This window comes from Sciurus vulgaris (genome assembly GCF_902686455.1).
Source record: "Sciurus vulgaris genome assembly, chromosome: 1".
Taxonomy (NCBI): domain Eukaryota; kingdom Metazoa; phylum Chordata; class Mammalia; order Rodentia; family Sciuridae; genus Sciurus; species Sciurus vulgaris.
Genome location: NC_136461.1, coordinates 53,756,262 through 53,771,712, shown reverse-complemented (window position 1 = coordinate 53,771,712; position 15,451 = coordinate 53,756,262). Strand labels below are relative to the sequence as shown.

Genomic DNA, 15,451 nt, shown 5'->3' with positions numbered 1-15,451 from the left:
GTAGAATGAAACAGACAGTATTACCCTACATATATATATGATTACATGAATGGTGTGAATATACATTGTGTACAACCATAGAAATGAAAAGCTATACCCCATTTGTATACAATGAATCAAAATGTGTCTGTAAAAATAAAAATATTTTAATAAAAAAAGGAATTAAAAAAACCCTATACACTAATTGTTTGTATCAACAGTCAAAAAGTCAAAACAACTATTAACGTGTCTATTAACTAACAAATGGATAGTCAAAATGTGGTAGAACCATACACTAAAACATTATTCAGTCATTAAGAGAAGAAAGTACTGATCCAAGCTACAACACAAATGAACCTTGAAAATATTGTATAAAGCAAAAAGAGCCAGTCACAAAGGGTCACTTATCACATATATATGAAATGTCCACAGCAGGAAAATCCATAGATAGAAAGTAGATTCATGGTTGACAGTGGCTGGGGATAGGAAAGAGGAGTTAAGAGGAACACGTAAATAGGTACAGAATTTCTTTTTTGGGTCATGAAAATGTTCTAAAATTAAATAGTAGTGATGATTGCATCCTCTTGTGAATATACTAAAGACCACTGAATAGTGCCCTTTAACAAGCTGAACTTTAGGATACATGCATTATATCTAAGAAAAAAAGAGTAGTCATACTAATGGATTAAGACACAATAAAAAATAAAAATCAATTACTCCATAGTGACACCAATTCCCATCTCTTCAAGTCTGGGAAGGGAAGTTCTTCCTTATAGAAGAATATCTAATCAATGTAGAAGGAACGTATCGTTAGAAAAAGACCATTTTGCCACTCTTCAGGTAATCATTCAGGCAAGTTATCATCAGTGGACACCAACACCTTTGAATAAAGGCTATTGGGAGAGCTGGATATTTATAACTTCTCAACATATCACCTGACAGGTGCCTCACTAATTACAAATAGGTAAACAACTTCTAAGGCAGATGTGTTTTTACGTGTGCACATACAGGAGTAGTCATACAACACATTCTGAGACAATTAGGAAAATGTAAATATGACTTGGTCAGATGATAATATTCAATTATTTTAAGCTCATTTTTCTTCATTGAGAAAATGGCATTGTGATGATATGTAATTAATAAGAAATTCATACAAAATATTTAGAAGTAAAATTTTAATTTGTCTCAGACTGGGGAACTCCTTGGACTCTGGATTTTCCTGGCTAAAATTATAGTGTTGAGCAGAGGCTTAGACATTCTAGATAAAGTGTCACGGTGTTTGTAACTTTCTTTGAAATGTTTCTCCCATAAAAGAGAAGGATGAAGACAGAAAGAAAATGCAGAAGAAATAAGTGTAGCTACTGATACTGGCTGAAGAGCCACAGGTATGATACTCTTTTAAATTTTCTGTAGATAAAAAGAAATCTAAATACTAAGTTGGGGAAAATGTCTAAGTCTAAGAAATATTATTTGATGATTTGTTAATCTCTTAAAAACATTGCAATTTCTGTACCTCGATAAATACAGTGCATGAATTCATAAAAAGATGCCTACCTTTTTAAGTCTGACACTAGACAGATGTTTGTGCTGATGTATAGATATTTATGTTTGTTATGTCCTCATTTTGGATCATGTGAAGCATGCTCCTTTATGTCAGCACTTTGGGAACCTGAATTCTACTTTCATATCAGGTTGACAACACTTTTTTTCTTACTGTTTTCATTTTCTTTGTATACTTTGCCTATCTTTCAAAATCATTTGTAGATGTGCTTGTTGCATACCTCATAGACTTGGATCTTGTTCTGAAAGACAACCTGAAAAAGCTTTCTTGCAGTAGATGATCTAAGTCCATTCACATTAATTGATAGAGTTGAGGTGCTTGGTCTTAACTCTGCTACACTGTTTTATTTTATATTTATTGTACTGATTGTATTTGGTACATTGATGTATTCTCTTTATCTCCTTTCAATTGATTTTGATATTAAGAAAGTAATATAATTTTTATTAATACTATACACAATGGCCCTATATGCTTGTTTTTACTTAGGTTTCCAGTTGGTTTGTCAGTTCTGGATGATGTCTCTCAATTTCCACTTATTACCTATGGAGCAAGTAAGTGGTTTATTCTGCTCTCTCTCCCTTCTCTAATGTTTTAATTGTGTTATTTCTACTTTTGGACATAGAACATTTGTGTACTCTTCCCATTATTCTTATTATATCTGCATTTTAGTCTCTTCAGTCAAACAAAATACCTACTCACCACAGTTCCTTGCTGTGTTTTCTTCATTTATCTGTTAGTTGGATAAGACTGGTCATCTGTACTGAAAGATTCCTAAGTAAGGGCTATCAATTAAAAGATACTCACCAGATGTGGTGGCACATATCTATAATCCCAGCTACTTGGAGGCTGAGACAGGAAGATCACAACTTTCAGGCCAGCCAGCACAACTTAGTGAGAGTATCTCAAAAATTTTTAAAAATTTTAAAAGACTGCAGATAGAACTCAGTGGTACAGTGTGCATTAAAGTTCCAATAATCCCCCCCCCCCCCCAAAATAACATACCTCAAATCTTGCATTTTTAAATTAGTTACCTATATCTTTGAAAATTGAGGACCAGCTTAGCTGGATATAAAATCCTTTGCCCATACTACCTATTCTTGAAATTATTCCTCCCCTGTTGTTTTTGATTTGTATATTCAGTCACTTGGTCCTTTGGCATAGAGGGTCAAGGAGTTTTCCTGCACATACAAGAATATGTTTACAGTTGATCATTTTAAATTAATTTTCAGAGTTCCATATTATTCTCTTCCAATATTTAGGTTCAGGATTTTTAAATAAATCTTTTGTAGGTTGTACTGAATTATAGAGTTGAATGTTAGTCTTGATTTATTTATTTTGCAGTATCAGAGATCAAACCCAAGGCCTTGTGCATGCTAGGCAAGTGCTCTACCCAGGAGCTACATTCCTAGTCCTTTTCTATTTTGAGCCACAGTCTGGCTAAGATGCTCAGACTGGACTTGAACTTACCATTCTCTTGCTTCAGCCCCCTGAGTAGCTGAGATTGTAGTTGTGTGCCCCTACTTTTTGTTTTTCTTACTTAGGGATTTCAATTATAACTCTGTTAGACCTTCTTTGTCTTCTATAGCTATTATTTCCTTTTTGAGATTTTCATTTTTTCTTTATTTTGTCTTAACTCTCTGGGAAATTTTCACTTCGCTTTTCCATGTTTTCTTTGCATATTCTATTGAATCTGTACTGTTTACTTTACAATTGAGTTTTTAGGATCACTGTCTTTCTTCACTTTCCTGTCCCCAGTGAACTCTCATTTCACATCTTGAGTGTTTTTAACAACTGAAGAATTTTGGTTCTTAATTTTTCTCCTTTTTAAAGTAATTTTTTTTTTCGTGGATATTGGCCTTTTCTGTTCATTTTCAAGACTTGAATTTTCCCAGAACCTAGTGTTTCTACAGATGTGGTTGGAAGAAGGATCAAGTAGCTCACTAGATTTCTTAGATCAAGAGCACCCTCTTCATTTGGTGCACTGAAATGCAGTTCTTAACAGTGCAGGGAGGGTAGGGAGGGAGAGTTTAATGTAATTAAGCTTCCATGAAACTTCACTAAATTCTTTTTCCCTCTTAATCACCAAATCTCCAAAAGCTGCCTCTTCCTTTTCAAGTTTCCTTGATCTCTCCGCAAAGCAGTGATTTCTCAAGACTTACCTATTAGTCAGGCATGGTGACTCAAACCTGTAATCCCAGTGACTTGGGAGGCTGAGGCAGGAGGATTACAAGTTCAAGGCCAGACTCAGCAATTTAGTGAGGCCCTAAGATACTTGGCAAGACCCTGTCTCAAAACAGAAAGTAAAAAGGACTGGCAATGTGGCTCAGGGGTAAAGCACCCTTGAGTTCAATCTCCAGTACTGAAAACAAAAAACGAAAAACAAAACAATAGTGAAAAACTATTTGAACGGATACTTCAAACTTCTTTGCTTCCCCTCCAGTGACTCCACGTCAGCATGGCTGTTCTTAGTGTTTCTCCATTTAGGGTATTGCTCTCTAGCACCTACTGTATTCTTTTATTCCCAAATAATTCCTGCCTTACTTCCATATGGGCTCCATAGCTAGTCCTACTGATTTCAGGTACATTTTGCCCACTCAAATGAAATGGGAGTTTGCAGCATTCTATTTCCTGGTTACATGGTAGATACGAGTTAATCGTAATTTTATTTACCGTCTTTGTTGATCTGCTTGGGTTTTCAGAGATGCATAGAAAGATTCAAATTTAAGTGCCCATTGTTGTCTTCAGAGTGCTCATTATCTACTCTGAATTTATAAATACCAACATTTATAAATTTTTAGATAAGACTTTCACGAGAACACTAGATAATTGACCTTTTTTATTTGTTTCATGGGAAAATGCAGAGTTTATTATACAGATCAAAAATAGAAGATGGTTCATTCAGTCTCTAGGCAACTTCCGTCAGCCTCTCTCTCTTTGACCCTGTTAGACTGACAAGCCTCCGTATTGTAGTGGATGCATATAATGAATGAATCCAAGGTGGTCGGTATGTTCAGAGTAGTCTGAGATTGTCAGTGTGGCAGGATGGTTGATGTACATGGCAGAGTGGTCAGTGCATGTGGACCAGTACTGTGAAGAGAGTGGTAAGTCTCCTCACCAATCTGGGTATGGACTATTCCCTTTGTATCCCTGATTCTTTTTGGTAAGGAAATCATATCCTCCCTCAGGGTACATGGCTCTTAATGGAGAAATGCAGGGTATTAACTCCTGATGGACTAAGAGACTGAATGTCTCCATGGGAGGTTTCCTAGGCTTTTTACAAGGACTGTCCCCAGGATAGTGGCTAGGAGAAGAGCTGAACACAAGACTGCTCAACTCCTACTCATCTCCAAGGGGCAGGGCTCCCCACCCAACTCCTTACACTCCTGACCAAGGGCTATCATATGCCAAAGTTGCTTCAATTATGATCCCTCTGGGATTGGGTAATGAAAATCAGAAGGAAAAGAACAGCTGGCTAAGCATGAGTGAGCAGTGAAGTTTTCATTCTACTGCTTACTGTGTGGGCAGTCTACACCAAATAATTTCTCTGAGTCTCAGGTTCATCATAGGTAGCTTGTGTACAATGACTGGCCTATTGTCTGACTTGAGAAAACCCTCAATAATCGTAATTATCTTTCTTTATATATGCATATGTGTATACACATGGTTTAAATACGGGATGTTTTCACTTCATTGGATGCTGACATATTCAGTGACTGACATTAATATGGGAATTACTAAATCCATTTGAACATGGAGGAAAAACTCAAGTGATTTTAAATATGAAGTGCTGATAAATTACACAGGATTCTAAAATAACTCTGCATTCTTTTGTTTTTGTCAAAGTTGGAAAATTGTCCCATCTGTAACGCTACATATCCTAACCCTTTGACTCATAGATATCTAGTCACTGAGTTTGGAAGACACAAATTGGTCTATAAGAATGTTCAGGCTTGGGGCCTGGGGTTGTGACTCAGTGGTAGAGTGCCTGTCTAGCACATGTGAGGTACTGGGTTCAATCCTCAGTATCACATAAAAATAAATAAACAAAATAAAGGTATTGTGTCAGTCTACAATTGGGAAAAAAAAAAAATTCAAAAAAAAAAATCTGTGGGATTGCCAGGTGCAGCAGCTTGGGAGGCTGAAGCAGAAGAATTGTAAGTGCAAAGCCAGCCACTGCAACTTAGTGAGGCCCTATCTCAAAATAAAAAAAATAATAAAACGGGCTGGGGATGTGGCTCAGTAGTTAAGTGCTACTGGGTTCAAAAAAAGAATCTATAGGCTTGAAGTTTAAATTACAAAATGAGATTTCACACAACACAGGTTTCTGGTTCCTCTTGGCAAACTGAATGATTGGGGCAACACTGGGTTGTCACTCCAGAGGTGGCCACTGCCAGCAGCCAGCAATGACTTGCCTTTCAGAGAAGACAGTGTGGGCCACTTGCTCACAGCCTGCCATTCCCTACTGCCTTACACTTACCTGGTCTCATCATTGTTCCTGATTTCTCTCCAGAAGGCATTTTATTTTATTTTTTACCTTCTGCTAACTTTGGCCTTCTGTTGAATTCTACCATCACAGCTTCGTTCAGATCTGTGGTAAGGCTACAATTTTGTCATGTGAATCTGATGATGTGCGTTCTGGCATGAACAAAGTTAAGACCAGGTCTTCCCCATTCAATCCTCCCTTTGTTCCCCAGTCCTGTCTCACACCAGTTGGCCTCCACTTGGCACACAAGCTCATACTTCCTTGAATGCCCCATCGCATTTGCTTAGGTTATCTTTCCAGCAGCACAGCTCAAATATCAGGTATCCCTTATTCTCTACTTGGTCAGCCAGGAGTTACTACTCTGTTGTCTCAGTGCATGGACTAATATTCAATAGTTATACACAGTTATCTAATCATACCAATCTTCCCCCAAGAGACTGAGAAAGTTAAAGGTAAAACTTGGATCTTACTTATCTTTGTATCCCTAGAGTTTAATAGGGTTTTTGAAGAGAATCAAAGCAATAACTGGAGGACAGGATCTAATGCTCCAGATGAGTGTGTTGGCCCCATGCCTATAATTCCAGTTACTTGGGAAGCTGAGGCAGGGGGATCCCAAGTTTGAGGTCAACCTGGGTAACTTACAAAGACCCCGACTCAAATATATATATGCAGCCAGGTATATAGTTCAATGGCAAAGTGGCCCTGGATTCAATCCCCAGTATCAAAAACATATACTATTCCTGAGCCTAGTTCTATCAGTCAGGTTGGACTAAATTAAGCTATGGCAACAAACTCTACCCAAATCTCAGTGCTTTATAAAATCACTTTATTTTCATACTCACTACTCCTCCATCACAGATTGGCTGCGTCTCTGCTCCAAGCCTTCATTAAGGCTCCTGATTGAAAAAGCCCATGACATTGTCAGTCTTGCTGCAGAGGTAAAGAGAATGACTGCCATGGGGCTCCTAGTGCTTCTGCTTAAAAGTGACACAATTTCAGTGCGTATTTCAATGTCCAAAGCAAATTACATATCCAAGTACAAAGCCAATGGGGCAGGGGTGTAAAATCCTCCCAAAATGGAAGAGAGTGAATGTGTGCTTTCTATTATAACATGCCCCACTACCATCAAAACCAGTTCCCCTTTTCAGGGGTGTAGAAGTTCAGAAGTCATTTCTCGGGCTCTGAGGTCAACGGACTTCTGGCTGGGTTCAGTTGATGGGAAGACCTGCCAGGGTAGAGAAAGGCCAGCGCACTCTCCCTCCCTCCCTAACTCAGGCTTCTCCTGAGTTAGGAGAAGCTGCTCATTCTGTGACTCTAGCTCCCCTATTGATCAAACCCGCATGGGTACTCTTTCTGCTGAGTAGCCCCAGAACTCTGACCTGGAGTCATAATCTGATCCCGTCTCCTATTAAAGGGATACAATCTGCTCATATCATCCAGTTGCTTCAAGAATAAAACTGAGGTATGGACACTAAAAATTGTAATGAATGAAGTGCTAGACAAACAAGGAAGTTAAGGTCATACAAATGAGGTAATATGGTATAGTAGAAAAAGAAGTGGGACTGGGAATCATAACTCTCAGTCCAGGACCTTGCCTGCCACCAACTGTGTTCCTTAATTTCCTCATTGGCAAATCGGAGATTACTGTTCATAATATGTCATGGTTGCAGAGTGGCATAAACAGAAAGCATTTGTGAAAACCAATATTGTTAAGTGTGAGCAGCTATGCAAACATTAAAGGAACTGACCAGTTATAAGCAGAAAAAAAAAAAAAAACCTTTATTTCTATCAAATTGAAAAGTATGAATCAATCTTCAAGCAAGATAACCAAAATAATCAATAGTACAATCAACAGTTAGGAGAGCATACACGGAACAGAACACAGGGTTAGATGCTCTGAGCTGAGCATAGACACCAACATTGGGGGGAACAGCTGTCACACCAAGGAGAAGCACTCTGACTCATCGTAAACACACATCTTCTGGGAAACTTGAGCTGACATTTCACCGGACAGTAAACGGAAGAGACAGGTCATTGCCGGATTAAAAACTGGCTTGAACTTGAGGGGGATCACAGTGAAATGCCATCATAACTCAACAGTCTCCCCAGAGATCTGTTCATCTCAAAAACAGGAATATATAAAAATCAGTAGTACAAATTCTCATAAAACTAGAAAAGTCCTCTGAGCCCTAATATTCCTTGGCGCATAAATAAAGACAGAGTTCATTTTTCTTCCTTCTATTCTTTTCCAAGTTAAATACACAATAGTTTGTACCCCAGGGGAATCTTCAAGGTGGGCTGCTCCTTTGAAAAATTTTTAACAGGAAACCTTTCATTTAAAGAATGACACGACACTTCCTAAAATAGCCTAATTGTTACAAGAGGAAGGAGTTCAATATGCAGGACGGGGCCTTTTTGAAAGTGTTTTCTCCTATCTCCCTCACACACATCACACACACACATACACAACAATCAAATTGAGGAATATCCTGAAGCACACTGATAATGGCATCATTCTGGCAAGAGTTGTGCAATCTGGTACAAGAAAGATAAGGTATGGCATATATGAACAATTTTACTTTTAGTATGTCTCAAATGCAGAAAACAGATGTTCTTTCATAGTTGAAATACAGCCTCACGGTTTGTCAACATCTGTGCTACATTTCTCATCTGGAAACCAGGCTGGATCAGTTACATATGGAAAGGAATGACAACTTATGACAAGACCACATTCTCATACTGAAAGAATGTCTCCATTATTGGGTTCTTTTCTGGAGACACCAAGTAGACCAGGACTTACTAAAACTGGAGGGAAAAAAGAAAGCAACTCCCAACTATGAACAGGACTTGACTTTATGAATTGCCTCTCTGGCATACACCTGCAGCAAGAAAAGACACGGTCAATTAAATGAAAGGTAAACAAATGAAATTCGTCTGGTGGACATGAATGCCTCCTGAGATCCTATAACCCAGCAGAGTACAGAGACATATGCCCTCTGCATATACAGTGTGCAACTACCGCCATGACCCACTGAGTGCAATTTTCCTGTCTCAGCATGAGAGCACCAGTATAAAACGAAGTTTCTAGGCTAGAGCATATGCATTGGTTTAGCTACTTATATGAGAATGAGGAACTTAAATTAGGGAAATGTACAGAAAAGGCCCTTTGGAATTTTCTGATAAATCTCTATAAATGTAAGTAAGCACATGTCTCAGTCTTTAAATATAAGAAGATAATCGAGATAACATGTCACATTGGGTAATTGTTGAAGATTTACTTAGATATTGCATGTAATGCACTTAGGAGGGCGGAACCGCCAAGAGTGCCTATACCCCAACACACTTGGAAATATAGTCTTTTATGATTAGCAAAGATCTCTAGTGGGTCTAAACTCTTTAGACAAATAAGTGAAGTCAAAACTGAACCCAGGTTCTAGAGAACTAAATTTTCTAAAAACTCTATCATGGATTTGTGCAGGTATCTTTTCTACCTGAAATTATGCTGTCTTAATACTACATGGCAGGAAAAACCACAATGGTAGCACCTCTAAGAAGTCATCTTTTCCCATGGCTATTCTCACCTTTTCTCCTCCCTACCAAACACAGGGGTAGGCTTTGCATGACACTGGGCCTCATTTGAGCTTCCGTGCTAGAGAGGAGCCAAAGCAGTGATCCCTGGGGAAGGAGGCCAGAACAGGATGCAAATTTCCCCTGGTTACTGCCACACTCCCTGCATGAGAAGTGGCTGACAGGCAAAGGTGTGAATTTGCATTCAGAGTCACATTAATGTGTAGCAATATAGGGATGATGGTACAAAATAGTTAAGGGTCGCCCTTAATGCTTGATCACCACTATTTCTTCCCCGAAGCACTTTCAGATGATTATTTACCATCAAGGTCTTGTTTGAGGGCAGGAGCAAGGGAGGGATTTGTTCTGATTAAAAAGAGTACATCTGGAGAGCTCCAAGGAGCTCAGGCCTGTGTGCAGGCACCATGGCCAGGGAGAGGGCTCAAGGGTGAAGGCTCCTTAGGGTCACAACACATCGGACACCAAAAGGCAGGTGAGGGCCACGAGGCTGGCTCTTCCGCCAATCAGCCTGCTTCGATCACCTTTTATTTGCACACCAGAACTCAGTGGAGTGGCCAAAGGGCTCAGACACTCCTCTGGCAGCTTCCTTTGCTTAAAAAGAAGGGTGAGGAGGAACAGCCATGCAGTCACTATAATGAATTTTACTTCTGATATAAGGCCACAAGCAGAAATCAGCAAGCTCAAGGCTCTGGGTTGCTTGGGGGCAAGACATAGGTAGCTAACATCCAGGAAAAATTTCAGACTCTCAAGTCAGGAAAATCTGGGCTTGAGTCCCTGCTAGATTGTTCACTGGCAGGGGAACATGGCAAGATGCTTCAAGCCCCTGATGCTTACCTTCTTTGTTTATAAAAGAGGGATCAGCTCTATCACATAGATTGCTAGAAAGATTCATTGAGATGTTTGTAAAGGTCCTAAAAGTGCACATTTCACTCAGTAGGACTTCAATAAATGGTACCTACTATATGTCTGCCTTCATGTTGGAAAATAAACATAGCAGCAGTTTCAGGTTCCCAGTAAGTGGGACGTCCATTGGAATAATAGAAAGCAAACTGAACTTAGAGCTGGGTAGAATCACAGAATATGGGGTCAGGTCAGGATTTTAAAGACGACTCTAACTATACAAATGTAAAGGAACTACAGGTATGGCATTGGAAGGAAATCCAAGAAAAGATGTCCCTTTAATTTTACTTTTGTCAAAATAGTTTCAACACAACTTTGATTTTATGAAATCATAGGAAAGCTAGTGCATTTATTGAAGAAAACCAGAAATAGTTGTTTTGTTGTTGTTTTAAAGGCCACTGGACATGAAACAAGCTTTGTCTTTTTAGTCTGTGGAAAATATGTTTGTCTCATTAGTCTCCCCTAGCGAAGGAACTTCAGGTACTGGGCAACCTCTCCAACAGCAAGCACTGGGGAGGCTTACTGAGCGATGGGAGAACAGCTACAACTGCCTATTTAGCTAGAAAGGAGGAAAGATAGAAGGATGGAGGAGCAGAGAACACACTCAGGGATCTCACCATTTCCAATACCTCACCCCAAACTTCTAAAGGCAATGATGACATTAGAGGGGAAGTGAAAAAAAAAAAAAAAAAAAGGGAGTTTGGAGATTTTCGTGCTTTAAGAACACCCACACTTTCCTCTTCTGAATTATCCATAACAACTTTAACTCTACTTTTCTTTTTCCTAGTTTGTGGAAATCATCTCCATGGCAAGACTAGTTTAAATTGTGCGATGTTCTCCATGTTGGACGTGTTTTTCTCTATACCTGGTTCCCCAGGAAACCTGGGCTTTACCTACATATCCAGTTTTTGCCCCTTCCCCCATCATCATCCCCAAATGCAACTCTTATAAAGTGCTCAGAGTGAACATAATAATGCACTCACATTTCATAGACCTGAACTTGGCAATTGTATTGAAGAGAAAGTAAACAATTTTATTTTTCTGTGATCAAGAGGATGAGGAGACTGGTCTGTATTTTCACTAAGGTAGCCAAGGAATATTCCTATGAAGGGACAAAAGGACACAAACCAGAAGGATTTGGGCAGTAGTATAAGGAAATGGACTAAATACCACATAGGTAGTGAACTGACTCAGGATTCACGGGACACCTTTAGAAATGACGTGTTTAAACACCAGTAAAGTGCTGGACTTAGCTTCTTTTTTTTTCCTCATCAGTATAAAGATTTAGCCAGAAGTCATTCCCAGGAATAGTAAAGGACAAGCCCTGGGAACAGGCATGGTGCATGAAGGAGGGATACACATTTTTAAGGCAGCATGAATAACTTCATTGTTCTTTCCAAAGGAGAGCAAAAATTATACAAAGTGGCCACCAAGTCTGGAAACCAGGAAAGCCTTTTAACAAAGGACTTACTGATAAAATAGTAATGTTTTTTATTTCTAGACTATATGCCCACCCCATAGACTGCATCTTTGGAATAGGGGTGGGGTACAGGGGGACTGTTTGTTTTCCCATCATTGTAAAGCTGTTAGACTTAATCTAGATACAGCTAGTGCAATATTTTCCTTAATCCCACAAGGCTCTGTTCCCTTTAAAGACTATTTATAAATCTGCTTGGATCACTCACAGGAGAAAAACACTGTCACCATCAATATTTAGCAGCATGTTCAAAATTCATTTTGTTGTCTTGAATAAAAAGCTTAACTATTCTATTAGTCCAGTAATTCCATATGGTCTTATTACTTCTATACACAAAATATGATCTTTCAACATTTCTGCAGGTTAATTTTTGAGGATTCCAAAAGATTTGATGGTGGGGTGGGGAGGGGTAATTTTTTCACAATAAAAGGAGCAGAGCCCATGAGAATCAGACCAGCATTTAAATAAGACCCTCTGCATGGCTCAGTTCCTGATGCATGAAGAGATTCAATGTAGTCCCTATCTCTCAGTTCATAGAAAGAGAAATTTGAGAGGGATAAATGCAGCAACTATCTGCATTATTTCATAATCTATATTTAATGTCCTAGGAAGAGAGAAGACAGATGTAAGAAAACAAAGTTGGTAGAAACCAAATCCTTTCATTCCAGGATGTCTGTCTGCAAAGGAGGAACTCCATGGAGCATGGCAGAACATGTATGAAAGGCATTACTCTTAGCAGAAAAAATGAATTGTGGACACACTCAAGAGAGAAACAACTACTGAGAGCAATAAAGCTTCAATTCCACTGTTACCAGGGGGAACAAAGCAGAGAACTGTGGCAAAGCCCAGATTAGAGCCCTCAGCATTCTCAGGGTTATTGGTTCTGTGTTTCAATACAGCCTTTGAAGGGGTGGGGAGAAACAGAGACCACCATCATCCCATGCAAAAAAAAAAAAAGGGCTATTATAGCAATAGCAGCTTGGCTGTCCAAACCCAGCTAGAGTGTAGGATAGACACCTGAAATCCAGCCTGTACTTGCTTGCTTGTGAAGGGCTTGACAGGTTGAGTCGCCTTCTTTTGAAAGACAGGAGGGCCTCTTCATGAGCTCTTTCTACTCACTAGTTTTTCTATCAGTTCGCCATTTAAACAGAAAAGATGCTGTAAGCTATCTCAGCTGACTTCTAATTTGGACAAAGCATCAATGCTACACACACGATTGAATGAATGACCAAATCTTCCTGGCTCTTCCACTGGGCAGGCTCAGTATGCTTCTTTGGACTCAATAGGTGTGATCTTATTGGAGAATAGTGTGTAAACATAAGGCCAGATTTTGTTAGTCTCCGTCCCAGAAAATTGGTGGAGTACCCCTCGGCTCCTGAAAAACAAAGTCCAACAAACACAAAGGCATTTTAGGATTTCTTTTAATATAATATTAACACAGATAAAGTCTGGGCATCAAAAAAAGCATGATTTTGTGGTCTTTATCACACATCACTGCCCAAGCTTCCCCGCTTCAAAATGTATGAGGCCTTTCTTGGGCAGAGCTAAACAAGGCCATTGGCTTTTGCAATTCTGGAATGTTTGGTACGATACTACCTTGTGTTTTACCCTTAAGAAAAAAAAAAAAATGTGATAGGCATAATCCCAATTTTGCCTCAAATATACTTTTCTAAAGCAGATCATGACAATCTTTGGTATTCTAAAACCCTTGCTACTTACAAAAATCAGTCATGGACCACAAAATGAATCTTAATATGATCAGAATATCCAATCTAAAGATTTGCTAAATTGGGGGGTCTACAAAGTTAAGAAATTGATTATAGCAGAAGCTGTAAACTGCTACCCCCAAAACAGTCAGCATATGGTTCAGTTTGTCTTGCAGACTGTTTTAAATTTTTTAATTTGTTCGAAGATTAAAGTTAAGATTTTTTCCCCCACACACAGAGTCATATGTCTGCTTCTTCTGAAAAATGCCACACTTGGCCTGTGTGTCCCTGTAGTGATCATTGGCTAGATCAGCCTTGGTGCTGTATAGTTCAACTGCATGGTTTGGCACATCTCCCCCGTGCTTGGGATAGAACTGAGGCCCTCACCCATGCAAGGCAAGCAGTCTATTGGTAAGCTACATCCTCATCCTTAACAAAAACCTGTCTGGCCCTTGTAGCCATCTGAATTTATAATATGGTTTTGACCTTTTTTGTTAAAAACCCTACAAACACATCTAGTCTTTATCTGGTGTCCAGATCACCTACTTCTGTGAAGGGATATCAAAGTACAGACCATTATCACAGACACTTAGAAAGGAAAATAAAAGAGCTGAGAGTGTAGCTCAGTGGCAGAATGCTTGCCTAACATGCACAGAGGCCCTGGGATCGAACCCCAGCACGGGAGCAAGGGGCGGGGGCGGGGGGGGGGGGGGTGAAAATGGGTCTTGGTACAATTTTTTTTAGTTGTATACAGACACAATACCTTTACTTTATTTCTATGTGGTACTGAGGATTGAACCCTGTGCCTCCCACATGTGAGGCAAGCACTCTACCACTGAGTTACAATCCCAGCCCCTCTAGGTGCAATTTTACAGATAGAGATGACTGAGTTTAAATTCTTGTATTATCAACAGTTCCAGGATTAAAACAACAACAACAAAAAATTCCTAGACTCTGAGACTCTATCTCCCATCTACAATTCCTGCATTGCATCCATACTCAAAGGAGACAATGGACCTTTAGAATTTATCCACCATGAGGAAACACTACTCTGTCCAGTGTCCTTTCCAGTAGTCTCCAACTACTTTTCAGTTGGTCCTTTGCCATGAAAATACTGAAGCACACTCACTTGTATAGTTCGATGACTGGTTTGGCTGCATCTTTGTACCGTCTTAGCCTGGCAGCAACCGCTTCAGGCTTATCATCCTCCTGCTGGACTAGTGGTTCACCAGTGATGTCATCAATTCCCTGAAAACACCAGAGAAACGAGTTAGTACAGTGAACCACTGGACCATTCCACAGGTCAGAATTTCCCTATGCAAAACCATGTACTCGCCTATGACTCCTACCAGACAATAAGTGGGGTTGGGAGACAGTGGGCACCGTGAAGAGAGCTGAGCGAGAGGCAGCGGATTGTACAGTGTGCTGACATTTTCTGAGAGCTGACATTGAATCTTTATTAATTGTCATATCCTTCCAAATATGGACCACTACTGTTGATAAATGGTACTTTCAATTCAATTTAAATTCCAGGCAACCTCCCCAACCAAAAAACCTTTGGACAATGTCACTCTTGCCCTCTAAATATTTAAAGTTAAGATGTCAAGTGTTGTGGTGAACTTCAGGGTTCCTTTCTGTTTCAGAACTCCTTTTTTCTTCCTACTCTAAAACTGCTTTATTTTCTAAAGCCTGAGTTTTTTTTTTTTTTTTTTTTTTTTTTTTTTTTTTTGTGGTGCTGGGGATCGAACCCAGGGCCT

At 39.4% G+C, this 15,451-nt stretch overlaps 1 protein-coding gene across 9 annotated transcripts in view; it reads right to left on the bottom strand.

Annotated features, from left to right (window-relative positions):
• Positions 1-7,782: 7,782 nt before the first annotated feature.
• The window catches only part of AK4 (adenylate kinase 4), a 64,300-nt gene continuing 56,631 nt past the window's right edge, over positions 7,783-15,451 (bottom strand). For 8 of the 9 annotated variants that reach the window (XM_079134970.1, XM_079134976.1, XM_079134977.1 and 5 more), the window contains 2 exons: positions 14,824-14,942; positions 7,783-13,363 (listed from right to left, as the gene is read on the bottom strand). In XM_079134970.1, coding sequence (XP_078991096.1) covers positions 13,249-13,363; positions 14,824-14,942 — 234 coding nt within the window. In that variant the 3' untranslated portion in view covers positions 7,783-13,248. Of the gene's footprint in view, positions 13,364-14,823; positions 14,943-15,052; positions 15,384-15,451 lie in introns of those variants that run through there. The other variant, XR_013762989.1, reaches the window with a different exon arrangement.